The 26,328-nt window shown below is 43.4% G+C and overlaps 1 protein-coding gene across 4 annotated transcripts in view; it reads right to left on the bottom strand.

Moving 5' to 3' along the window:
• PAFAH1B1 (platelet activating factor acetylhydrolase 1b regulatory subunit 1) overlaps window positions 1-26,328 on the bottom strand; it is an 82,100-nt gene that overhangs the window by 23,728 nt on the left and 32,044 nt on the right. For all 4 annotated transcript variants that reach the window (XM_062215748.1, XM_062215750.1, XM_062215752.1 and 1 more), the window contains 4 exons: window positions 19,427-19,647; window positions 1,496-1,580; window positions 1,206-1,280; window positions 535-741 (listed from right to left, as the gene is read on the bottom strand). In XM_062215748.1, the coding sequence (XP_062071732.1) occupies window positions 535-741; window positions 1,206-1,280; window positions 1,496-1,580; window positions 19,427-19,458 (399 nt within the window). In that variant the 5' untranslated portion in view covers window positions 19,459-19,647. The remainder of the gene's footprint in view (window positions 1-534; window positions 742-1,205; window positions 1,281-1,495; window positions 1,581-19,426; window positions 19,648-26,328) is intronic.

The raw sequence follows: 26,328 nt of genomic DNA, 5'->3' as shown, positions 1-26,328 counted from the left end.
AATCTAGCTTCCTACTTATTCCACCTGGGAGGCAGCAGACGGCTCAAATGCTTGACGCCTGCCACACAACTCAGGAAGACTTTGACAGAGTTCTAGGTTCCTAGGTTCAGCCTGGCCCAGCTCTGTTGTGGACATTCAGAGAATAAACCAGCAGATGTAAGTTCTCTCCCTGTCTCTGTCACTCTGCCTTTGGTGGATGAAAATAAACAATTTTTTTAAAGTAGGGCACATACTTTATACTCCAAGAACAAAAATTCTTCGACTAAGGTGACCTACTGCCCAACACTAAATTAGTAACACTGCATTTTCTCATCAGTGAATTTGGTAGTGTTCCTCTCAGGAGATACAATGAAATTTTATTTTAATTCTTTCCAAATCATTTACAGTGTTAAGACTCCCTTGTAACCTGCTCAGGTCCTCATTTTAGGATATTTTTATTTCTTTCACCCAATTAACTTTTTTTTTATTTCATTTGTTGTACAAGTTTAGTGTATCATCCAATTAACTTTAAGTTTGCTTTTAAAAAAACACTACCTTAATTGTAGCATCCTCTGACGCAGAGACCATAACACTGAACACAGGATGGAAAATGACTCGAGTGACTGGACTCCTGTGACCACTCAACGCGTATTTTTCTGGTGGACGGGGAATCCATTCTTTTGGGTCTCGTTTCTGACCAAGAGGTCCACCCGACGTAAATTCTTCTTTTGCTTCATTTAGCTTTGATTCTAATTCCATAACCTTGAGAAAGAACATGCAGTTACGTTTATCAGTAGATTACAATAAAAATAGATAAAATTGCCTTTATTTGTATCTATATGTGCAGCATACTTGAAAAAAATTTTTTAGTAATTTGCAAGATATTTGTCAGCTTTAAATGAAAAAGATTTGATAATCTCAGTGTTTGGTTGCAGTCTCCTACTACTGATTAGGGGAAGAACAGTGAATCTAAGGTTGCTTCCTCTCCGAAGCCCAGTTTTCAGCTAATAATGCTCTTCCTGCAGCATCGCACTGGCCCCCAGTGTCCTTCCCTTCTAACTGCACAGGCGAGTTAGCTTTCAGCACCCACTCCTCAAAGCTGGGACTACACAGAATCAACTCATCCAGTACCAGACTGCATGAGTTAGCACATTCAGAAGTGACCTGTCTAGGTCAAAGTTTAACAATAAATACAATTAACTGTGAAGAAAAAAAGACTTAGTTACCTTCTTTTGTAATCTAATAACAGATGTCCATTTTTTTTCCAAAAGACCAGCATACTTCTTATCTAATTCTTCATTCTAAAGGAAAATAAGAGAACTTCAAAAAATGACTTAAAATATGATGGTTCAAGCCAGACATCATTTAGCTGTGAGCCCAAAATTACTGAAAAACATACACAAAAAAGGAGTAAAAACAAAGTTAAATGCCAAGTAAATCACATTAAAAACAAATTGACTATACTGATGTTTGAATAAAATCTACTCACTGAATAACTGCAAAAAGTACAACATACCATATCTAGTTCAGCTTCTTTTTTAAAAACGGAATATGCCTCTTCATAGCCATTTGAACGAAGATAATCTGCTATAGCTCGATTTCTGAAAGAAAACAATTTTAAATGACTCCTAAAAACTTCTCATTTCTATATTGAAGAAATAACATTTTACTTAAAATCTCGTTAACCTGAACTAAATCTTCAGTCGAAAACTATACCCTCCATATCATACAAGTAGTCAGATTTCATAAAAAAAAAGGACCTTGTTACCTGTAGGACACTCAGCCCACTATAATACACCCATAATACTACATTATTCTTAAGCTTTACCTCACAAGCTGTGAACACTCTACAGATCAAGATATCGATTATGTAATAGATATCAACCTGTGATACTATTCATCAATTTAGCTTCTCCTTGCTCCTTGTTACTCACTCAAGGGCTTGCAGCTGGAAGTTAGTTTTGCAGAGAAATGCTCGATAAAGTTCTAAGTATTTTTATATTAGAAACACCTTAATCCAGAGTGAGTGAAAACAAAGCATGAGCTCTAAACAGTGCACTATCACAGCAAGAGACAGCCCCTAAGAACTAGGACTCGGAGGTTAGAAAAGCTGAAAGAGCAATGCCTTTTCCTGATTGTCTCTGTCTCAGTCCTCTCAGCGAAGGGAAAATCAGCTACCTCCCTAACACAACCTATTTCAGTTTTGTTACTCATTTTTGGGGGGCCTTAAGTTTTACTGTAATAGATGGTTTTATCTTGGATTTCCTTTAAAATATCTATTTTTTAGAATATTTATTTGAAGGTTAGAGTTACAAAGAGAAAAGGGAGAGACAAAGAAAGGTCTTTTATCTACTAGCTCACACTCTCCAAATGGCTGCAATGACCGGGACTGGGCCAGGCCATAGCCAGGGGCTTCCTCAGTTCTCCCCTACAGGTGGCCCAAGGACCTGGGCCATCCTCTGCTGCTTTCCCAGGTGCATTAACAAGGAGCTGGATTGGATTTAGAGCAGGGATGCTGGCACTGCAGGCTATGGCTTAACCCACTGCACCACAGTGCTGGTCAGAGAAAGTGGTTCAAAAATCAAAAGAACTAAGGTGAAGGACTTCTACCCGCAAACAGATCCCTAGACTGAGCTTGGATTTAGTGAAATAACCACACTGGCAATACTCCTCCTGTTATACTTAAAACTATTTAAAAAAAATAACAAATAAAATCCTTTGCTTTCTAATATAATCAAAAGTTCATGAAAATGCCAGGATTTGATTTGAAGCAGTTTAGCTGACTGCCACTGTTCTTCCCACCCCCCCCCCCGAATAACTTCAGCAGTTGTAATATCAGTCATAGCATCCTACTACTATACCGTAAAATTTTAAAGTTACTCTGAATGCTATCACTGACAAATTTATAGGGATGCAGAGATCACAAAGCGTGCAGTAGGAGACTGAGGTGGCAGCTGTTTATCATAGGTAAAGAAACAGAGGTTTTGGGCCGGCGCCGTGGCTCAACAGGCTAATCCTCTGCCTAGTGGCGCCGGCACACAGGGTTCTAGTCCCGGTTGCCACTCTTCCAGGCCAGCTCTCTGCTGTGGCCAGGGAGTGCAGTGGAGGATGGCCCAAGTGGTTGGGTCCTGCACCCCATGGGAGACCAGGATAAGCACCTGGCTCCTGCCTTCGGAACAGCGCGGTGCGCCGGCCGCAGCGCGCCAGCCACGGTGGCCTTTGGAGGGTGAACCAATGGCAAAAGGAAGACCTTTCTCTCTGCCTCTCTCTCTCACTGTCCACTCTGCCTGTCAAAAAGTAAAAAAAAAAAAAAAAGAAAAAAAAAGAAAAAAGAAACAGAGGTTTTGACTAGCAAGTGATGGAGCTGGGAATGAGAACTTTCAAAGCCAAAATGATTGTAACAGTTTTTCAAACTGTGTACTGTAGAATCTTAAAAGTAGAAAATAAATGTTCTGGCAGTTCTATAATTCTCCTAATTCATTGTTTAAATAAGATAATATGGTTAAAGTAAAGGCTGACAAACAGATGTTTTCTTAGCTGATCCATTAAGAGATAGTGTGAAAGGCTGATCTTGCATATTCAAGATTTAGGACACTGCATGTTCTAAAAGGCTGCAATGCAGTGGCCCAATGAATCATCAAGGCTAAGTGGGTGCTGTGAAGATAACAAAAAGATCAGGCAGGCCGGCGCCGTGGCTCAACAGGCTAATCCTCCGCCTTGCGGCGCCGGCACACCGGGTTCTAGTCCCGGTCGGGGCACCGATCCTGTCCCGGTTGCCCCTCTTCCAGGCCAGCTCTCTGCTGTGGCCAGGGAGTGCAGTGGAGGATGGCCCAAGTGTTTGGGCTCTGCACCCCATGGGAGACCAGGAGAAGCACCTGGCTCCTGCCATCGGAACAGCGCGGTGCGCCAGCCGCAGCGCGCTACCGCGGCGGCCATTAGAGGGTGAACCAACGGCAAAGGAAGACCTTTCTCTCTGTCTCTCTCTCTCTCACTGTCCACTCTGCCTGTCAAAAAAAAAAAAATTAAAAAAAAAAAAAAAAAAAGATCAGGCAGAATTAAGCATGTAGGCTTACACCGCTAGGGACATGCCAGGAGTCACCATTAGTGCCTTTCACCAAAAGATAACCCTTGCATCAGCCCAGGCTACGCCCTTTCAGACAAACATCAAGATGAAACTACATGGCAGGTGGGTGGAGCTGTTTGGTGCAGCAGTGGAATGTCACTTGGATACCTACATCCCGCATCAGAGTGCCTGGGTCTGTGTCCTATTCTGGCTTTCTGCTGATGTACACTGGGGGGGTGGGCAACAGACAATGGCTTGGATAGTAGGAGTTCTGTCACCCATGTAGGGGACCAACATTGAGTTCCAAGTTCCTGGCTTCAGCCTGGCCCAGCCCTGGCAGTTGCAGGCATTTGGGGACTGAGCCAGTGGATGGAGGAGCTGTATCTGTCTCTCAAGTAAATAAAAATTGATTAAATAAATAAAACAAGATTGGACATGAATTGATAATTTTTTAAACAAAGCTAAATAGTGCTGGGGGAAGATGTGAATAAAGCCTATTCAAGGGCAGAGACATAGAGATGATCATTCTACAAGCTGCTGCCACAGGACATCAACTAAATGTCAGGACAGGTAATGTATTTTTTTTTTATTATTATTATTTGACAGGTAGAGTTATAGACAGTGAGAGAGTGAGAGCGAGAGCGAGAGCGAGAGCGAGAGTGAGTGAGAGAGAGAGAGAGAGAGAGAAAGGTCTTCCTTCCATTGGTTTACTCCCCAAATGGCCGTCACAGCCAGCACTGTGCCGATCAGAAGCCAGGAGCCAGGTGCTTCCTCCTGGTCTCCCATGCGGGTGCAGGGGCCCAAACACTTGGGCCATTCTCCACTGCACTCCAGGGCCACGGCAGAGAGCTGGACTGGAAGAAGATCAACCAGGACTTGAAAAGGCGCCCATATGGGATGCCGGCACCACAGGCGGAGGACTAACCGAGTGAGCCACGGCGCTGGCCCCAGGTAATATAATTTCTTAAGTATGTTACAGTAGCCCAGAGTCTTTGGGGAAAGGGCAGTAAAGATATGTTGAGTTCTTCTCTACAGGTTTGGTTTCCCCCCCTCCAAAAAAAAAAAAACAAAAAACCTTTATTCATCACACAGATTAAAAAAAATTCCCACCCCCTAGAAATGAGCTTAAAAAAAAAAAAAAAAAACCACAAAAATATATCTCCCACCTCCCTGTTCCCACCACCTCCCATTACTTCCAAATAAAAGGCAAAGGAGAAAAAAATACAAAACCAAAAAACACACTCTCTTCCCCTCAACCCCAAACAAAATACTGCAATTCCCCAAGGGAAAAGGGGAATTTACAGTGGAGCAGCTGGGAGCAGAATGGAGATCCTTGGGCTACAGAATCCTGCAGACAGACACTAAAAACAGAAAAACAAACACAAAAGGAAACAAAAATACACCACCAGGCAATCTGAAGGGACAGGGAGCTGGAAAAAGAAGGGTGGGGCGAGTGGTAGATCTGGCAAGACAGGAGTAGGCAGGAGGGAACTATGAAAGAGGGAAGGTAACAAGCAGAGCAGTGCTACAGGTTTTATGCCTCTCCAATATCATACGCCCTGAGATACCTGTCTGGCAAAGGGTTGTCGCAGGCATGTGGAGAGTGAATCAGTGGATGGGAACACACACACTCACTCTCTCTTGCTTTCAAATAAAGAAATAGAAATTTAAAAATGTTTTTTATACTAAAATTAACTCATTTTTTAATTCCACTCTTCCACAATTTTTTGAAGTACCCTTGAATACATGATTTTACCGAACTCCTAATTATGTTGTTATAAGACATTTATAATATTGGCTGGTTTAAAAAAAATCATAGTTTACCAAACGTCAGAACTCAGTTATGAGGCTGGTGCCATGGCTCACTTGGCTAATCCTCCGCCTGTGGTGCTGGCACCCCGGGTTCTAGTCCCGGTTGCTCCTCTTCCAGTCCAGCTCTCTGCCGTGGCCCGGGAGGGCAGTGGAGGATGGCCCAAGTGCTTGGGTCCCTGCACCTGCATGGGAGACCAGGAAAAAGCACCTGGCTCCTGGCTTCGGATCAGTGCAGCGCCGGCCCTAGCGGCCATTAGGGGAGTGAACCAATGGAAGGAAGACCTTTTCTCTCTCACTGTCTATCACTCTCTCTCTTTCTGTCTCTCTAACTCTGCCTGTAAAAAAAAAAAAAAAAAAAAAAAAAAAGTCAGCTATGTCTCTAGACTGTGCCTTAGTTCCTCAGTACAACCTAGAACTCTTAAAAACTCTCCCCCTTTTCCTCTAAGATCAGACCACAGTAAATTTAAGATATTTATTATCTGTACATATATACTTTAATTTTACCTATGTATGTCTTAGAAAGGCAGAAAGACAGAAAGAGATCTACAGACACAAGCTAGGCCAAACAAAAAGCTAGGGGCTAGGAATTCAACCCAGGTCTTCCACAGGGTGGCAGGGACTGAAGTATTTGAGCAATCACCTGCTGCCTCCCAGGATGACCATTAGCAGGTACCTGGAATGATGAGAGGAGCTGGGTCAAACCCAGGCACTCTGTTATAGGATGCAGCAGCTTCACCATTGCCCTCAATGATTGCCCCTTCCCATGTACTTTCTAAAAAAATAATTTCAATTTTTAATCAGTCTTTAATATTCAATGTGATTTCTGGATACAATTATAAAAACAAGATATTCCGGGGTCAGAACTGTGGCAGAGCGGGTAAAGCCACCACCTGCAATGCTAGTATCCCATAAGGGCACTGGTTCCAGTCCTGGCTGTTTCACTTCCAATCCAGCTCTCTGCTATGGCCTGGGAAGGCAGTAAAAGAGGGCCCAATTTCTTGGGCCCCTCCAGCCATTTGAGGAGTGAACCAGCAGATGGAAGACTCTGTCTCTGCCTCCTTGTAACTCTGTCTTCAAATAAATAAATCTTTAAAAAAAATTATACTCTCTTCCTCCCTCTTTTTAGCTTCTGAGATAACATATTTTAAAATTACATCAAAAAGGCTTAATACTTCACCAAATAAGATCAACAGGTAGAAAGCAAAAAGACCGTAGTTTATTGGGAATACGGACAACGGCTATAAACAATAACTGAATGGAAAAATGGCCTCCTATATACTTTAAATCATCTTTAGTTGACTTATAATATTTAATATAATGTAAACTTAGCTGTTGAATTATATCATTTAGGGAGTAAAAACAAGGAAAAAATGCTATACATGATTAACACAGATGCAATTTTTCCCCAAATATTTTCTCTCTGTGATTGTCTGATTATCTGGAGGTGGAACCTGAAGATACAAAGGGAAAACTGAATATTCCTGTAAAAATTACTTTATTTATTAAAAATATCCAAAGGAAAAGTCAGGCTGTACAATTAGGATAACCAATAGGACTATCACATATTGAGAAGTTTCAAATATTAACATTTAAGTGTCAGGCAAATTTTCACTGCAAAACAAAGGAAAAGAAAGAGAACGCATGTATGTTATACTGGGAGAGAGAATCCATGTATGTTAAATTACGAGTTTCAGACTAGAGAATGTGAAAGAAGGTTAAGTTATGCACGGTCCCTTGCCTTCCAGAAACTTAAAAATCTGAGGAGCAAAATAAAAGTTACCGAGATGTATGAGATGTAATTTTAAACAGAAAAATGAGACTGAATGAAAGTATCTTAAAAAAAAAAAAAAAAAAGATGTATTTCTCTGAAAGGCATAGTGACAGAGAAGAGGGAGAGACAGAATAGAGAGATCTTCTATGTGCTGGTTCGCTCTCCAAATGTCTTCAACAGCTAAAGCTGAGAAAGCATGACCAGGAGGAGCCCAGAACTCCATCTGAGGCTCCCACATGGGTGGCAGGAAATCAAGTTTTTAGGTCATCATCCGCTGCCTTCCCAGAAACATTAGCAGGAAGCTGGATAGGAGTAGAGGAGACAGGACTTGAACCAGCGCTCTGATATGGGATGTAGGCACCCAAGCAGCAGCTTACCCAGCTGTACCATAATACCTACCCCTGGAGGAATCTTTTTATGAAGGCCAATACAGCCTTAAAGAAAACAAACAGTATAGGTAGAGAGCTGAGGAAGAGCCAGTGAATAAGAATGGTACACAACTGGAGATATCAATGTACTTCAAAAGGCATCTAATAACATTCTTTAACATTCTTGATTTTAAAACATTCCTTGAGGTTGGAGTTGTGGCACAGCAAGTAATGCTGGTTGGTCCATTTCCGATCCAGCTTCCTGCTTCTGACCTGGGAAAAGCAGGGGAGGATGGCCCAAGTGTTTGGGCCTCTGTCACTCATGCAGGAGCCCCAGATGAAACTTCTGGCTCCTGGCTCCTGGCTCCTGCCTGGCCCAGCCCCGGCCAATCTGGCTATCTGGGGAATTATCCAGCAGATGGAAGATCTCTCTAACTCTGACATTCAAATAAATCAATAAATATTTTGACACTGGAAAATAAGAGGAGATAGCAACTAAACAAAGACCACTAAACCGGGAGTCAAGCTGAAAAACAAAAGTAAAGAACCTACAGATTTCAGGTCACTTTCACAGCAAACTTTCTTTCTTTCTTTTTTTTTTTTTTTTAACAGGCAGAGTGGATAGTGAGAGAGAGAGACAGAGAGAAAGGTTTTCCTTTTTGCCGTTGGTTCACCCTCCAATGGCCGCTGCGGCCAGCGCATCTCGCTGATCCGAAGCCAGGAGCCAGGTGCTTCTGGTCTCCCATGCGGGTGCAGGGCCCAAGGACTTGGGCCATCCTCCACTGCCTTCCCGGGCCATAGCAGAGAGCTGGCCTGGAAGAGGGGCAACTGGGATAGAATCCGGCACCCCAACCGGGACTAGAACCCAGTGTGCCGGCGCCGCAAGGCAGAGGATTAGCCTGTTAAGCCACGGCGCCGGCCCACAGCAAACTTTCTAAAACTACTTGGATAAATACAGGTTCTATCTGTCCATGGAATACAGTTTTTACTTTCCACTGGACAGAAATATATTTAATAATCTACAACACTAATAATGGCCTTATATTTTTAGAATTAGTATGGGTAAAGCTGTAATATATGGTTGCCATCCAGTGCCACTTGATAAATCATTTACTTGGCCCTAATCCCTTTCCCTCATTCTAAAAGAAGTAAATGGATCACTTGACCTCCAAACTCATACAGAAAACAGTAGGTATTCAGCCATATTAAGTCCCTCAATTCTTTTTTTTTTTTTTTTTTTTGGCTTCTTCAACCATGTGTCTTTTCTTCTAACATAGCCCTCAAGAATACTGGCAAATCTTACAGTAAAATTCGTGATATGGCACAATTAAAGGGCTTTGTATGTGTTTTACAAAAAGTCAACAATTTGACACTGATCGCCATATCTTGCTTATCATTAAAGATATCTGTTTTTCACTCTTATCAACAAATGTTAGAATATATTTGTTGGAACAAACAGCAATTTCCTAAGTTTGGTTCAAATTCCCAAATGAAGTATATGTTTTTATTTACTGGCTTATTGTTTTGACAAGTCTAACATTAACAGGAAAATGATGAGTACTCCTCTAATATAGAATGATGAAGATGATGAATTCTACCATATGAAGCATTTCAAAGAACAAAAATTAAGTAACAAACAACACTTTTATCTTACTTTGAACACCCAGAAAGCCCATAATCTTTTGGCTTAAGGCAATAATTAGAAATATTAATAACCACTCTATGGGCACTGTTAATTGAAATTAGAAGTATGGGTTATATGTCAGTGCAAATATTTTTCAATAATACATGAAAACTGGGGGCCGGCGCCGTGGCTCATTTGGTTAATCCTCCGCCTGTGGCGCTGGCATCTTGTATGGGTGTAAGGATGGCCCAAGTGCTTGGGCCCCTGCACCAACATGGGAGACCAGGAGGAAGCACCGGGCTCCTGGCTTGGGATCGGTGTATCTCCAGCCGTAGCAGCCATTGAGGGGTGAACCAATGGAAGGAAGACCTTTCTCTCTGTCTCTCTCTCACTAACTCTGTCAAATAAAAAAAATTAAAAATACATGAAAACTGTGTACTTATAAAATGTATAATTTCAAAAAGTTTTACACCAAAATAAACTTATATTTTTAAAAAAGTAATTTGATGAGAGAGAAAATTCTTCCATCTGCTGGTTCACTCCCCAAATGCCCAAAATGGCTGGAACTGGGCCAGGCCAAAGCCAGAAACTCAATAACAGGTGTCCCATGAGTGGCAAAGACCCAACTATTTGAATCATCACCTTCTGCCTCCCAGGGTGCATATAAGCAGGAGCTGGAATCAGGAAAGGAGCTAGGACTTAATGCCAGGCACTTCAATAGGGGATGCACTATGATACTATGCCCTATGATATTGGTTAAGTGGCACCTCAACCACTGTGCCAACTCACTCACCCCAAACACATTCCACTATCCATTAACTTTCTGAATTACTCTAGTATAATTACAGGTTTGATTATCACCAAACTTTAAAGTTTAAAAAACATACAACCTCAATACAGAAGTTTGATAAAAGCAATGTTTTCATGCATATTTACTTCAGAGTCAATAAAGTGTTTCTATAAACATTTGAAACTGAGGTAATGAATTAGTTACAGTCTCATTTCAACCTTGGCAGGCAATTCATTTATGTACTATACTTTCACTGTCCAGTATTAATAAAATCCTAAATTCACACAACTAGTGCAAATAATTACTAAACAGATCAACCTGTAGTCTCAGAATATTCTTCAATTAAATTGAGCCCAAAGATCTAAAAAAGGAGCTAAGAAATACCTATTTTAAAATTGAGTCACTAAAGATTTAAACATCATTCAATCCTTACTATAGATCCTAAATCAGACTAGAAGTGCCCAAATCTTAAACTAAGCCTTAAAACTATTTGTCATCATGGCTGGTGCTGTGGCACAGCAGGTAAAGCCCCCACCTGCAGTATGCCAGCATCCCATACAGGTGCCAGTTCAAGTCCCAGCTGCTCACTTTCAATCCAGCTCTCTGCTATGGCCTGGGAAAGCAATGGAAGATGGGCCAAGTCCTTGGGCCCCTGCACCTGTGTGGGAGTCCTGGAAGAAGATCCTAGCTGCTGGCATCAGATCAGCCCAGCTCTGGCCGTTGTGGCCATTTGGGGAGTGAACCAGCAGATGGAAGACTTCTCTTTCTGCCTCTTTGTAACTCTCCCTTTCAAATAATAATCTAATTTATTTATTTATTTGAAAGGCAGAGAGAGAGAGAGAGGGAGAGAGAGAGAGAGAGAGAGGGAGGGAGGGAGAGAGGGAAAGAGGGAGGGAGGTCTTCAATCCACTGGTTCACTTTGCAGATGGCCACAACAGCCAGAGCCATGCTGATCCGAAGCCAGGAGCTTCTTCTGGGTCTCCCATGTGAGTGCAGGGGCCCAAGGACTTGGGCCACCTTCTACTGCTATCCCAGGCCATAGCAGAGAGTTGGATCAGAAGTGGAGCAGCTGGGACTCCAACCAGCACCCATATGGAATGCCAGCACTGCAGGCGGCGGCTTTACCTGCTATGCCACAGTGCTGGCCCCAATAAATAAATAAATCTTTAAAAAAAAAAAGAAAGAAAAAAAACCTATTTGTTATTTCACTCAACTCCATGACACAGAGATAATCTTCCATCCACTGGTTCACTCCTCAGATGACTGCAACAGCCAGGACTAAGCCAGGAGTTCTTAAGGTCTCCCATGTGGGTAGCAGGAGTCTACTCAGGCCAACTTCTCCTGCTTTCCCAGGTTATTACCAAAGAGCTGGCTCAGAAGCGGAGAAGCTAGGATCTGAACCAGACCCATATGGGATGCAAGCATTGCAGGAAATAGCTTTTACCTGCTATGCCACAATGCTGACCCCAGAAATCAGGAGATTTTAAGGCAGTGAAACTATTCTGTATGATACTATAATGGTGGATATCTAACATGATGTATTTATTAAAATCCACAGAATCATATAACACAAGTGAAACCTAATGTGAACTATAAACTTTATCTAAAAATAATCTGTTAACACTGGTTCATCAACTGTAAGAAACGTACAGAGTAACAAGATAAACTGGGGGAAAGGTGGAAGGGGTAGAATGTGACAAGGGGTGTATGGTATTCTCCTCCAAATTATTTAACTGTCAATTCCAAATAACTATGTTAGGACTAATGATTTTAAAATGATTTTAAAATTTATCTAGAACAGAGGTGGGGAACATTCAGCCTGTGGGTCACATGAGGCTAATGAAATCATTTGGTTTGGTCCTGTCAAGGCAACCAGACAGAGGACTCAAAATTAAATATATCTATGGTGGGTTAATTTTCTTTTCTTTTAAAAAAGATTTATTTTATTTATTTATTTGAAAGGCAAAATTACAGAAAGAAGGTGAGAGACAGAGAAAGAGCAATCTTCATTCCCCAAATAGCCACAATGGCTAGGGATGGATGGACAGAAGACAAGAGCTTCAGGCCAGCGCCGCGGCTCACTAGGCTAATCCTCCGCCTTGCGGCGCCGGCACACCAGGTTCTAGTCCTGGTCAGGGCGCTGGATTCTGTCCCGGTTGCCCCTCTTCCAGGCCAGCTCTCTGCTGTGGCCAGGGAGTGCAGTGAAGGATGGCCCAAGTTCTTGGGTCCTGCACCCCATGGGAGACCAGGAGAAGCCCCTGGCTCCTGCCATCCGATCAGCGCGGTGCGCCAGCCGCAGCGCGCCAACCGTGGCGGCCATTGGAGGGTGAACCAACGGCAAAAGGAAGACCTTTCTCTCTGTCTCTCTCTCTCACTGTCCACTCTGCCTGTCAAAAAAAAAAAAAAAAAAGACAAGAGCTTCACCTGGGTCTCCCATATGGGTGCTAGGGTCCAAGCACTTGGGCCATCCTCCACTTCTTTCCCAGGTGCATGAGCAGGGAGCTGGATCGGAAGCAGAGCAGTTCGACTGCTCTCTGGTGCCTGTGCTGCAGGCGGCAGCTTAACCACTGTGCCAACAATGACAGCCCACAGGCTAATTTTCAAGTTGACAATTTTGTATGGCCTGCAAATGACACTACATATACCCAAATGGCCCTTGGCAGAAAAACATTCCTCACTCCTGATCTAGAAGAACATAAATTTTATAGAAGCAAGAAAGTTTTTTAGAACAAATCATCAGAGGAATTTATCACCTGATATTGAAACTATAAGCAACAATAATCAAAACAATGTTTTTAGCCGGCGCCGTGGCTCAACAGGCTAATCCTCCGCCTTGCGGCGCCGGCACACCGGGTTCTAGTCCCGGTCGGGGCACCGATCCTGTCCCGGTTGCCCCTCTTCCAGGCCAGCTCTCTGCTGTGGCCAGGGAGTGCAGTGGAGGATGGCCCAAGTGTTTGGGCTCTGCACCCCATGGGAGACCAGGAGAAGCACCTGGCTCCTGCCATCGGAACAGCGCGGTGCGCCGGCCGCAGCGCGCTACCGCGGCGGCCATTGGAGGGTGAACCAACGGCAAAAGGAAGACCTTTCTCTCTGTTTCTCTCTCACTGTCCACTCTGCCTGTCAAAAAAAAAAAAAAAAAAAAAAAAAAAAAACAATGTTTTTCTGGCTTCTGAAAGCACAAGTCCAAAATTCACTGAAGTTTTGCCTGATAAGAAGGTGCTTTCAGGGGCTAGCACTGTAGCATAGCGGGTTAAGCTGCAGCATCCCATATGGAGCCAGTTCAAGTCCCGGATGCTCCATTTCCAATCCAGCTCCCCGCTCATGCACCTGGAAAGCAGCAGAAAATGGCCGAAGTGCTGGAGCCCCAGCACCCACGTAGGAGACCTGAAAGAAATTCCTGGCTCCTTGTTTAGGCCTGGCTCAGGCCTGGCCATTGCAGCCATTTGGGAGAGTGAACCAGTGGATGGAAGACTTCTCTCTCTGCCTCTCCCTCTCTGTAACTCTGCCTTTCAAGTAAATAAATAAATCCCAAGGGAAATAAAAGGTGCTTTCAGATTAGTGAGGAAACAAGTACTCAACAAATGTTATGTAACAACTCAGAGAAAAAGCAGTTGGATTCCTTGCTCATAATCAACAAACACAAACTGCAGATGGCTAAGACATTACTGAAAAGACATGAAAACATAAAATGTCTCAAGCAAATTAAATGAAGGGCAGGCATTTGGCATAGTGGTTAAACTACATCACACATCAGAGCACTTGGGTGCCAAGTCCTGACTCTGCTCCTGATTTCTGCTTCCTGCTAATGTGTGCTGAGGGAAGTAGCAGGTGATGGGTCATGTACTTGGGTCCCAGGCACCCACAACAGCCCTAGACTGAGTTCCTGGCTCCTAGCTTGGGCCTGGACCAGTCCAGCCCCAGTTGTTGCAGGCATCTGGGGACTGAATCTGTGGATGGCAGGTATGTCTCTCTCTCTGTTTCTGTGACTTTCAAACAAACAGAAAAAGAAACCTTTATGTAATCATGACTAGTAAGGGTCTCCCAAGCATACAGCATAGCTCTAAAGGAAACAAGGAAAATACATAGTTTTTCTATACATGACACCAAGTTGCTACATGTGTTTAGAAAGAGTATTTTTTAAAAAGATTTATTTATTGTACTTGAAAGTCAGTTAGAGAGAGAAGGAGAGGCAGAGAGAGAGGTCTTCCATCCGCTGGTCCACTCCCCAATCAGCTGCAACAGCCGGAGCTGTGCTGATCTGAAGCTAGGAGCTTCCTCCAGGTCTCACATGTGGGTACAGAGGCCCAAGGGCTTGGGCCATCTTCTACTACTCTCCCAGGCCATAGCAGAGAGCTGGATAGGAAGTGGAGCAACAGAGGAATGGAACCGGGATGCTAGCACTACAGGTGGTGGCTTTACCCGCTATGCCACAGCACCGGCCCCTAGAAAGGGTATTTTACAAGGATCAAGATTTGTTGTAGAAATTTGGCTGATTTTGGCCGGCGCTGCGGCTCACTAGGCTAATCCTCCGCCTGCGGCGCCGGTACTCCAGATTCTAGCCCCAGTCGGGGTGTGGGATTCTGTCCTGGTTGCTCCTCTTCCAGTCCAGCTCTCTTTTGTGGCCTGGGAAGGCAGTGGAGGATGGCCCAAGTGCTTGGGCCCTGCACCTGCATGGGAGACCAGGAGGAGGCACCTGGCTCCTGGCTTCGGATCGGCTCAGCGTGCCAGCAGCAACATGGTGCCAGCCATTTGGGAGGTGAACCAACAGAAGACCTTTCTCTCTCTAACTCTGCCTGTCCAAAAAAAAAAAAAAAAAAAAAAGGTTGATTCTATCTAGAGTTAAGCGAGGACAAGTATAATGAGACTGGAACATCTTTTGATGCTAGAAAATAAGGAAGTGCTTCCAAAAAAATGACAAAAGAGTACACCAGAGCCAACTGCTAGGTCTATGGGGCCAGCACTGTAGCTTTGCAGGTAAAGCTGCTGCCTGCAGTGCTGGCATTCCATATGGGTTCTGGTTCGAGTCCCGGCTGCTCCACTTCCAATCCAACTCTCTGCTATGGCCTGGGAAAGCAGCAGCAGAAGATGGGCCAAGTCTTTGGGCCCCTGCACCCATGCGGGAAACTGAGAAGCTCCTGGCTTCGCATCAGCCTACCTATGGCCATTGTGGCCATTTGGGGAGTGAACCAGAGGATGGAAGACCTTTCTTTCTCTACCTCTGCCTCTCTTTAACTCTGCCTTTCAAATAAATAAATAAATCTTTATTTAAAAAAAAAAGGCCTACTGTAGGGCCAATCTAGGAAAGTTCAAGCAGCGAAATAATAAGAATAAGCTATGGCAAATGTGGGGCTTTAAGTTCATACCAATAGTGAAAAGTAAATAGGAGGGGCCGGCGCTGTGGCTCACTAGGTAAATCCTCCGCCTGCAGCGCCAGCATCACATATGGGCGCCGGGTTCTAGTACCGGCTGCTCCTCTTCCAGGCTAGCTTTCCGCTGTGGCCTGGGAAGGCAGTGGAGGATGGCCCAAGTGCTTGGGCCCCTGCACCTGCATGGAGACCAGGAGGAAGCACCTGGCTCCTGGCTTTGGATCAGCGTAGCTCCGGCCGTTGTGGCCATTTGGGGCGTGAACCAGCAGAAGGAAGACCTTTCTCTGTCTCTCTCTCTGTCTGTAAACAGAATGAGTGGTGGTATTAAAAAAGCATCATCTGTAACCACTGTAGTAAGGAATGGTACAACAACAATCAATGGATATTAAACTCAATGGGAAGTATCGCTGGAAAACAAAAATATTCGTGTGGTCTTAAAGTACCTCCTACTATTTATTTGTTATTTGGGGAAATTACAATAACTATACAGGGGGAAAATCATGTATCTTGACTGAGGGATAAAAATTAATATTATCAGTGAGTGGCCAGTGAGCATTATATACTAATAGATGTAACACTCTGAATACACAAAATCACTTAAAATATTCTGACCAAGAATGAATAACCTAAATCTAATTATGAGAACTGTTTTATATATATATACACATATATATAACATATATACATATATCATATGTATATAAAACATGTTATAAATATGTATACATATAAACAAAAATATCAATGTTGGGGCAGGTGTTTGGTAAAGCAGTTAAATTAGAGCTTCAGACATGCACATCCCATATGGGAGTGCTGGATTTGAGTCCTGGCTCCTTTGCTTCCAATCCAGCTTCCTATTAACATGTACCCTAGGAAGCAACAGATGACAGCTCAAGTATTTGGGTCCCTGCCATCTATGTGGGAGATCAGACTGAGTTCCTAGTACCCGGCTTTGGCATAGCCCAATCCTGGCTGTTGTGGACATCTGGAGAGTGAACAAAGGGAAGTTTTTTCTGTCCTTCTGTCTCTTGGCCTTTCAAATAAAATGTAAAAAAAATTAATTTTTAAAATACCAATGTCATAAAAGACAAAGAAAGGCTAAAGAAGCATTCCAGATTAAATGTGACTACAGACAAGGTAATTAAATGGAATACCTGACCCTGTATGGTATCATGCATAGAATGGGGAAAAAAATGCTATTAAGGATATTATGAGCTCAACTGAAATACTGGATTATACAAGATATAAAAGCACAGCATCAACATTCCATTTTCTATAACTGCTAGTTGTACCGTGCTTTTATTGAAGAACATCCTTATTCTCAGAAATTGAACACTGGCCGGCGCTTCAGCTCAATAGGCTAATCCTCCGCCTGCAGCGCCAGCACCCTGGGTTCTAGTCCCGGTCAGGGCGCCAGATTCTGTCCCGGTTGCCCCTCTTCCAGGCCAGCTCTCTGCTATTGCCCAGGAGTGCAGTGGAGGATGGCCCAAGTGCTTGGGCCCTGCACCCCATGGGAGACCAGGAGAAGCACCTGGCTCCTGGCTTCGGATCAGCGCGGTGCACCGGCCGCAGCGGCCACTGGAGGGTGAACCAATGGCAAAGGAAGACCTTTCTCTCTCTGTCCACTCTGCCTGTCCAAAAAAAAAAAAAAAAAAAAAAAAGGGAAAGAAAGAAAGAAAGAAATTGAACACTGAATAATCCAGGAGAAAAGATCTTTGATATATAAAACTTATTCTCAGATGGTTTAGAAAAAATATAACCCCTCATACCTCCAGAGAACAGATGATAAAGCAAATGGTACAAAAATAACAGGTGAATTTGGTAAGATATACATTTTATATAAATATATATAGATAGAGACTGTGGTGCAGTGGGTTAAGCCACTGACTGGGGCACCAACATCCCATACGGATGCTGGTTTGCGTCTTGGCAGCTCTTCTTCTGATCCAGCTCCCTGCTAATGTGCCAGGCAAAGCTGTGGAAGATGGCCCAATTGCTTGGGGCCCTGCACCCATGTGAGAGACCCAGAAGAAGCTCCAGGCTCCCATTCGGCCTATCTCCGGTCATTGTGGCCATTTGGGGAGTGAACCAGTGCATGGAAGACCTTTATCTCTATCTCTCCCTTTCTCTCTAACTCTACCTTCTAAATACATAAATAAAATCTTAAAAAAAAAAAAAAAAAAGAAAAGAAAAAAGGCGGGGGGCAGGCAGCACTGTAACATAGACAGTTAAGCCACTGCCTGCAGTGCCAGCATCTCATATGGGTGCTGGTTCAAGTCCTGGCTTCTCAACTTCCAATCCAGCTCTCTGCTATTGCCAGGGAAAGCAGCAGAAGATGGCCCAAGTCCTTGGGCCCCTGCACCCACATGGGATATCTGGAAGAAGTTCCTGGGTTTGGATTAACTCAGCTCCAACCATTGTAGCCATTTGGGGAGTAAACCAGCAGATGGACAATCTTTCTGATTCGCCCTCTCCCTCTGTAACTCTTCCTTTCAAACAAATAAATAAATCTTTAAACAAACAAACAAAAAAATTTCATGCATCTTTCATTATTTTGCTTGTGATAACTGTCATATCAGCCACCTCTCAAAGTTCAAAGCTTATAACTGCCATTGGATGATGATAGAAAATAAAAACCCAAGATAAAAAAGTTATGGCCAATAACAAAATACGGAATTGAGACAAAAAATTTACCAGAGTTCTGAAGCACGCATCATCCTATTCAACACAATATATTTTTAAAAACAAGCTTAGGAGGGCTAGTGCTGTGATGAAGCAGGTTAAACCAAGGCTTGCAGCACCGGCAACCCATATGGGTACCAGCTGGATCCCTCCCGGCTGCTCCACTTCTGATCCAGCGCACTGCTCATGTGCCAGGGAAAGCAGTGGAGGATGGCTCAAGGCTCAAGTACTTGGGCTCCTGGCTCCTGTCTTCAGCCTGGCCCAGCCCCGGCCATTGTGGCCATTTGGAGAGTGAATCAGCAAAGGGAAGATCTCTCTCTTTGTCTCTTTCTCCCTCTCTGTAATTCTGCCTTTCAAACAAATAAAATAAATCTTTAAAAACAAAAACAAACTTAGGGACCAGTGTTGTGATGCAGTGGGTTAAGCTGCTGCCCATGAAGTCAGGATTCCACACGAGCACCAGGTCAAGCCCCAGCTATTCCATTTCAGATCCAGCTCCCTCTAATGCGTCTGGGAAAGAAGTGGAGGATGGCCCAAGTGCTTAGGCCCCTGCCACCCACATGAGGGACTTGGATGGAGTTCCAAGCTCCTAGCCTCAGCATTCCCCAGTCCCAGCCATTGTGGTTATTTAGGGAGCAAACCAGCAGACAGAAGATCTCTTTATCTCTCTGTAACTCTGCCGTATTAAATAAATAAAAAGAATCTTTATTAAAAACAAAACGTAGGATAAAAGTCATTCTAACTAACTTGTTTTGCTTTAAACTTATACACATAAAGTCACATGGGTAAATAATGTCATGTTAGTCAAGACCCAGCTGTAAAATCAGACCAAACTGCCCAAATCAATATTTGAATACTGGAAAAATATTTTTAATCTGTACTTTAATTTACTACTTTGTCTCTTACATGTCAGGTTTGCTTGCTAGATTTAAACACACACACACACACACACACAAAACATAGAAACTTACAGTTCATCTCGTTGTCTCTGGGACAGCACCATCCTGGCTGTGATGTCAAGCTTATCTGATATAGCGTGATGTCCCTCCTTTGGGAAATCAAAAAGCTTTGTGATCCCTGGATTTGTAATTAAATATGCCACCAAGTGGCTTCCACACAGGGGAAAATGATTCTTTTACAAGTGAATCCAACCAGTAATCAGGAGATATTCAACAAGTAAGGTTCATTCCACCTGAGGGGAAAAAAAGAGAGAAAAGATTATCTCTAGTAAAGTTTAAATTATTACTAAATTATTAACTTTGGCACATATGCTGGGGATCAGTGGGTTAAGGCATTGCCTGTGACACCGGCATCCCATTAGTGCCAGCTGAAGTCCCAGCTGCTCCGTTTCTGATCTAGCTCCTTGCTAACGTTCCTGGGAAAACAGTGGAAGATGGTTCAAGTGCTTGAGAGACTTGGTTCCTGACTTCAGCCTTGCCCAGCCCTGGCCATTGCTGCCATTTGGAGAGTGAACTAGTGGATAGATCTCTCTATTTTTCCCCTCTCTCTGGCCAACTCTGCCTTTCAAATAAATAAATAAATCTTGAAAAAAAAAATATATATTATGTATTTTAAACTAACTTTAGTAATTCAAAACAGCACTTAAAATCATTTATTCATTTATTATTTATTTGAAAGGGAGAGCGACAGAGAGAACACACTATCTTCCATCTGCTGATCCACTCCCCTAATGTCTACAGCATCTGAAGAGTAGGCCAGTAAGAAACCAGAAGCAAGGAAGTCAGTCTTGGTCTCTCCTGTGGGTGACAGGGAATCAAGATACTTTCACGTGCTACCTCTCAGGCACATTAACAGGAATGCTGCCTCCAAAGGAGCAGTGGGACTCAATCCTAGGCATCCTGGTATGGGATATGGGTAGTCTAAGTGGCATCTTAACCCATTACGCCACAACAGCCACCCCATAAACAGCACCATTTTTAAACTGAACATATATCTACCTACTTCAAGCCACGTTACCTGACAGATACATGTTATTTCAAATATTAACATATAACTTCTTTAGAAGACTATAATTTTCCCTTAAAGACAAAAATTACATCTTCTAATTTACAAAATAGCTAGAACAAGTACAATAGGCAGCAGGCATTTGCCACAGTGGTTAACCTGCAACTAAGGACACCCACATTCTATATTAAGTCCCAGCTCTGTTGCTGACCTTAGCTTTCCTGCTCGTACATACCCTGGGAGGCACAGGTGATAGATAGCTCAAGTCCTTAGGTCCCTGCTACACTCATGGGAGACTTGGACTAAATTCTCCACTCCTGACTTAGGCTGGCCTGATCCCTCAATGTTACAGCAACCATCAGATGGAAGTTCTCTCTCCCTCTCTCTATGCCTTTCAAATAAATAAAATTAAACAGATAAGGTTTTCATTTTTATTTTTTTATTTTTTTTTATTTTTTTATTTTTTTTGACAGGCAGAGTGGACAGTGAGAGACAGAGACAGAGAGAAAGGTCTTCCTTTTGCCGTTGGTTCACCCTCCAATGGCCGCCGCGGTAGCGCGCTGCGGCTGGCGCACCGCGCTGATCCGATGGCAGGAGCCAGGTGTTTATCCTGGTCTCCCATGGGGTGCAGGGCCCAAGGGCTTGGGCCATCCTCCACTGCACTCCCTGGCCACAGCAGAGAGCTGGCCTGGAAGAGGGGCAACCGGGACAGGATCGGTGCCCCGACCGGGACTAGAACCCGGTGTGCCGGCGCCGCTAGGCGGAGGATTAGCCTATTGAGCCGCGGCGCCGGCCAACAGATAAGGTTTTCATAAACGTGTCAACCATGGTTGAATGCTAGCCACCAACAGTCTTAGACTTGCTGTAAATTAACGGTTTATCAATCTCATGCTCTCTTAACCAATGAAGGCACTTAATCAAGAAACCGATTTAATTTCAATCTATTCTGTGTCCCTTCGAAGTATGTGCTTTAAAAACAAAAAACCAGGCCAGCGCCACAGCTCACTAGGCTAATCCTCTGCCTGCGGCGCCGGCACCCTGGGTTCTAGTCCCGGTTGGGGCGCCGGATCCTGTCCTGGTTGCTGCTCTTCCAGGCCAGCTCTCTGCTGTGGCCTGGGAAGGCAGTGGAGGATGGCCCAAGTGCTTGGGCTCTGCACCCGCATGCGAGACAAGGAGGAGGCAACCTGGCTCCTGGCTTCGGATCGGCGCAGTGTGCCAGCCGTGGCAGCCATTTGAGGGGTGAACCAACAGAAAAGGAAGATCTTTCTCTAACTCTGCCTGTCAGGAAAAAAAAAAAAAAAAAAAAGCCAAATGAACTACCCTAGATTCTACATACTCAAATAAGTCATCCATTTCTGTAGCCTAGTTTTTGGGCAACTTAACTTTTAACATATCATAGCCCTTGTGAACTGTGTTATACCACAAAACTCATTTCTATATAGTATTTTAAAATTCTAATCAACTCAGCAAGAGTAACTGTAAGCAAAAATAATAATCAAGAACTGCTTCATAAAAATCATTCTTCAAATTACCTTATCACAGTATATATAAACAGTCAGAAAGAACTACTGGATTTGGGAAATACATCTGAGATGACCTTATATAACATACAATCTACTGGCATATAAAATTCAGTTGGAAGAGGACACTTCAAAGCAGTACAAAATCATCCTTCAAATGAATCAAAATTAACATATCATGAAGGGCCTGTGGGATCACCAGTCAAGAGACACACATGGACAGAGGAAACAAGGATGTTTCTTGAGAGCCTTTCTCACATGGCAGTGTTCCACAGTGTTCTGAATAATCCAGCTGAGAAAGTAAAACGTGAAAGCAGACACTGGTTTCAAAGATGAGGTCTTTAAAAGGTTCACAGACAATCTGTATTAATTCCATTTCTACATAAGTACTTTTTTTTTTTTTTTGACAGGCAGAGTTAGACAGTGAGAGACAGAGAGAAATAAGTACTTCTTTTATTTACTATTTTATTTGAAAGGCAAAGAGACAGAGTTAAAAAGTTAAGAGATGTTCCATCCATCAGTTCCTGCAACAGCCAGGGCTGGGACGGGCCAGGTCAAAGCCAGGAGCCTGCAACTCAGTCTAGTCTAGGTCTCCCATGTGGGTGGCAGGGACCCAAGTACTAGTTATCACCTACTGCCTCCCAGGGTGCCCATTATTAGCAGGAAGTTGGGAAGAAAGCGAAAGAACTGGACTCAATAGCATCTTCATCTCTGTGGGAAACACCTGCCCCTCCAGAAACTTTTTGAAATTCTCTTGTATGAATCCTAAACCAAAAATCAGAGCTCAGACATTCCCAATGGCAGTTATTAATTTTTAAAAGATTTATTTATTTATTTGAAAGTCAGAGTTACACAGAGAGAGAAGGAGAGCCAGAGAGAGAGAGGTCTTCTATCTGCTGGTTCACTCCCCAATTAGCTGCAACGGCCGTAGCTGGGCCAATCCAAAGCCAGGAGCAAGGAGCTTCCTCCAAGTCTCCCACGTGGGTGCAGGGGCCCAAGGATTTGGGCCATTTTCTACTGCCTTCCCAGGCCAGAGCTGGATCGGAAGCAGAGCAGCCAGGACTCAAACTGGCGCCCACATGGTATGCTGGCACTGCAGGTGGCGCCGGCCCCAGTTATTGATTTCAACAGAGCTCTGTCTATTGAGCAATTCTACTAAATAAGAGGCGGCTTCAGTAAGTTTGTGGGAATTGCAGTGTCTTTTAATTCTATTTTTCCATAATCTTTCTGAAGCTCCCTCATATAAGCAGGAATATATTTTATAATTATTAATGATTATTCTGACCTGGGGCCCAACTCATTAAAAACAATAACCAAAAGCCATTACTACCACTGTATCTAAAATCAGAAAAAAAAAAATAACTGACATTAATAACTGAATTAGAATCAAAGACAATGGACAACACAGAAGAGTATCCGTCCTAGCATTCTCAAACTGTTTATCAACCTATTTATTTATTTGAAAAGCACAGCAACAGAGAAAGTGAGAGAGAGATTAATCCTCCATCTGCCACTGTCTACTCCCCAGATAGTCACCAATGGCTAAGATTGGGCCCAGGCCAAGGCCAGGAGCCTAGAACTCATTCTGGGTCTCCTACGTGGCTGACAGGGGCCCAAAAGTACTTCGGTCTTCTGCAGCTGCCTTCCCAGTGTACTAAAGGAGCTGGATTGGAAGCAGAGCAGCCAGTGCTCCAGTATGGGATGTCAACATTACAAGCAGGGGCTTAACCTGCTTTGCCACAATGCTGGCCCCAACAATGAGTAATTTTAGTATTACTATTTTCATCCTCTAACTACTCAAAAGTTGCTAGCATAACAAAGATAGCCAGACATGATTTATATGGTTATACATCTATGTAACTATAATTTATATTAGTGTAGTAATGGAATAACATCATACTCTATGGAGTATTTCTGCCACACACACACAAATCAAATTCAAATCTGGTCAAGAATACGTTAAAAATTCCCATGGGGATCTGCTCAAAAATCTATACTATAAAATGCCCTATGAATAACCCAGGTTCTTAAAATATATTCTAAGAGAGTGGCCGATGGAAAGGGAAAGCTACAAATTAAAAGAGGTAGGTGACATATCAACCAATGGCAATTTATAAACTATTTTAATCTAGATTCAAACTGTAGAACAAATAAATCAGTGAACAAATATCTGTATCATGATACTTAAGAATAGCTGAATTTTTATGAAGTGATGCTAGTATTGTAGTTATGGCGTAGCTCCAACCGTTGCGGCCGCTTGGGCAGTGAACCAACAGAAGGAAGACCTTTCTTGCTGTCTCTCTACCTGTCAAATAAATAAATAAAAACCAGCTACTGTGATAGGTTCATTATACGTCTCTCTATCTCTTTTAACTTTTCTCTAATTTTATCTACTGGTCTGACACTTTCTCTAACAAAAAGTGTCTTATTTTTTGTTTTTTTTAAGAGTCAGGACTAAATGAAACAAGGACTAACGGGATGCAGCAAGGAAAAAGAATATGATCCAGATGTAGAAGCCTTACACATAAATATAGGTCACCTGTATTAGAAAAGAGAAAAAGAAATGTTTTTTATTTACATCAACTAGGAAGCAAAGTTATTTATCAGGAAAGGGACATGTGAAGAGACATTAAGAGGCTTGAAATAGCTGCAGTAGGAATGATAGAAAATAAACTGAACAGAAAGGACATCCCTTTTTTTTTTTTTTTTTTTACAGGCAGAGTGGATAGTGAGAGAGACAGAGACAAAGAGAAAGGTCTTCCTTTGCCGTTGGTTCACCCTCCAATGGCTGTCACGGCCAGCATGCTGCAGCCGGCGCACTGCACTGATCCGAAGCCATGAGCGTCTCCTGGTCTCCCATGGGGTGCAGGGCCCAAGCACTTGGGCCGTCCTCCACTGTACTCCTGGGTCACAGCAGAGAGCTGGCCTGGAAGAGGGGCAACGGGGACAGGATCGGTGCCCCGACCGGGACTAGAACCCGGTGTGCCGGCACCGCAAGGCAGAGGATTAACCTATTGAGCCATGGCGCCGGCCAGGACATCCCTTAGATTAGAGATCTGATTTCCCTCTAGTAGTGTGGACAGTCTAGCTGCATACAGCTACAGACACAGAAAAGGCATACATTTAGAATGATCCAGGGTTGGGCTGAGTGTTTGCAACATAGGTGTGATGAATGCATGAGAAGGAGAGTTGAATAAACAGGATCAAAGAGCCTAAGCCATACTGTGCACAAAATCAGAACAGGAGGGACAAACATAGAGCAGAAAGATCAAGAGAGCAGAGGTCTCTGTATCCTGGGAGAACAACCTAAAAGGTTGAAGCCAGAGTGGAATGCTTACATTTAAAATGTTCCAATGTAATGGCAACTATCTAATGCTTTGATTACAACTGGCAAGCACTGAGAATGTATAATAGACACAATCGATAGAACAGCATAGATGCAAATTGAAAAATGTGATTTCAGATGTCATCAATTCTATAATCTTAATAATTCATCTATCTTCTGAATTGTAGATAATAGCTGAGACCTTTCTGACTCAGAATATTTTCTTTTATCAATTTCAGTGTCTTAAAATTTTCCTACTTTTAACATTTTGGGGGGACTATCAAAAAGCATTATTTTAGGAATGTAATACAGGGTAGGTTTGAACCCAGTGATTAAGAAGCCTGTATCCCACATCTTGGGTTCAATACCTGACTCCAGCTTCCTGCGGACATACAGATCAAGAGGCGGCAGAGATGGCTCAAGCAGTTGGGTTCCGGCCAACCACGTGGGAAATCTGGAGTGAGCTCTGCGTTTTCAGCTTTGACATTCCAACCAGATGCAGGCATCTGGGAAGTGAACCAGGGGATGGAAGCTCTCTTGTGCATGCGCTCTTTCGCTCTCTTTCAAATAACAATTTAAAAAAGAATGTAATAGAGAAAACATACAATTTATCTTTTCAGTTATCTTTTAGGTAATACTCTTTTTTTTTTTAATTTATTTTTATTTATTTGAAAGGCAGAGGCAGAGGAAGAGAGACAGACATCTGATATTCACTGGTTCATTCCCCAGATGGCCACAATGGCTAGAGCTGGGCCGATCCGTAGCCAGGAGCCTCTTCTGGGTCTCCCATGCTGGTGCAGGGGCCCAAGGATTTGGGCCATCTTCTACTGCTTTCCCAGGCCATAGCAGAGAGCTGGATCAGAAGTGGAGCAGCCAGGACTCAAACCAGTGCCCATATATATGGGATGCCTGCACTGCAGGCGGCAGCTTTACCTGCTACGCCACAGTGCCAGCCCCAAGGTAATAGTCTTTTATTTGAAAGAGAGAGAAATATCTCCCATCTGCTTGCTCATTCCCCCAAATGAACCTCAAGGGTCAGGGATGGGCCAGGCTGAAGCCAGGA

The sequence above is a fragment of the Lepus europaeus genome, chromosome 18 (genome assembly GCF_033115175.1).
Source record: "Lepus europaeus isolate LE1 chromosome 18, mLepTim1.pri, whole genome shotgun sequence".
Lineage (NCBI taxonomy): Eukaryota > Metazoa > Chordata > Mammalia > Lagomorpha > Leporidae > Lepus > Lepus europaeus.
This window is presented reverse-complemented; position numbering and strand designations above follow the sequence as displayed.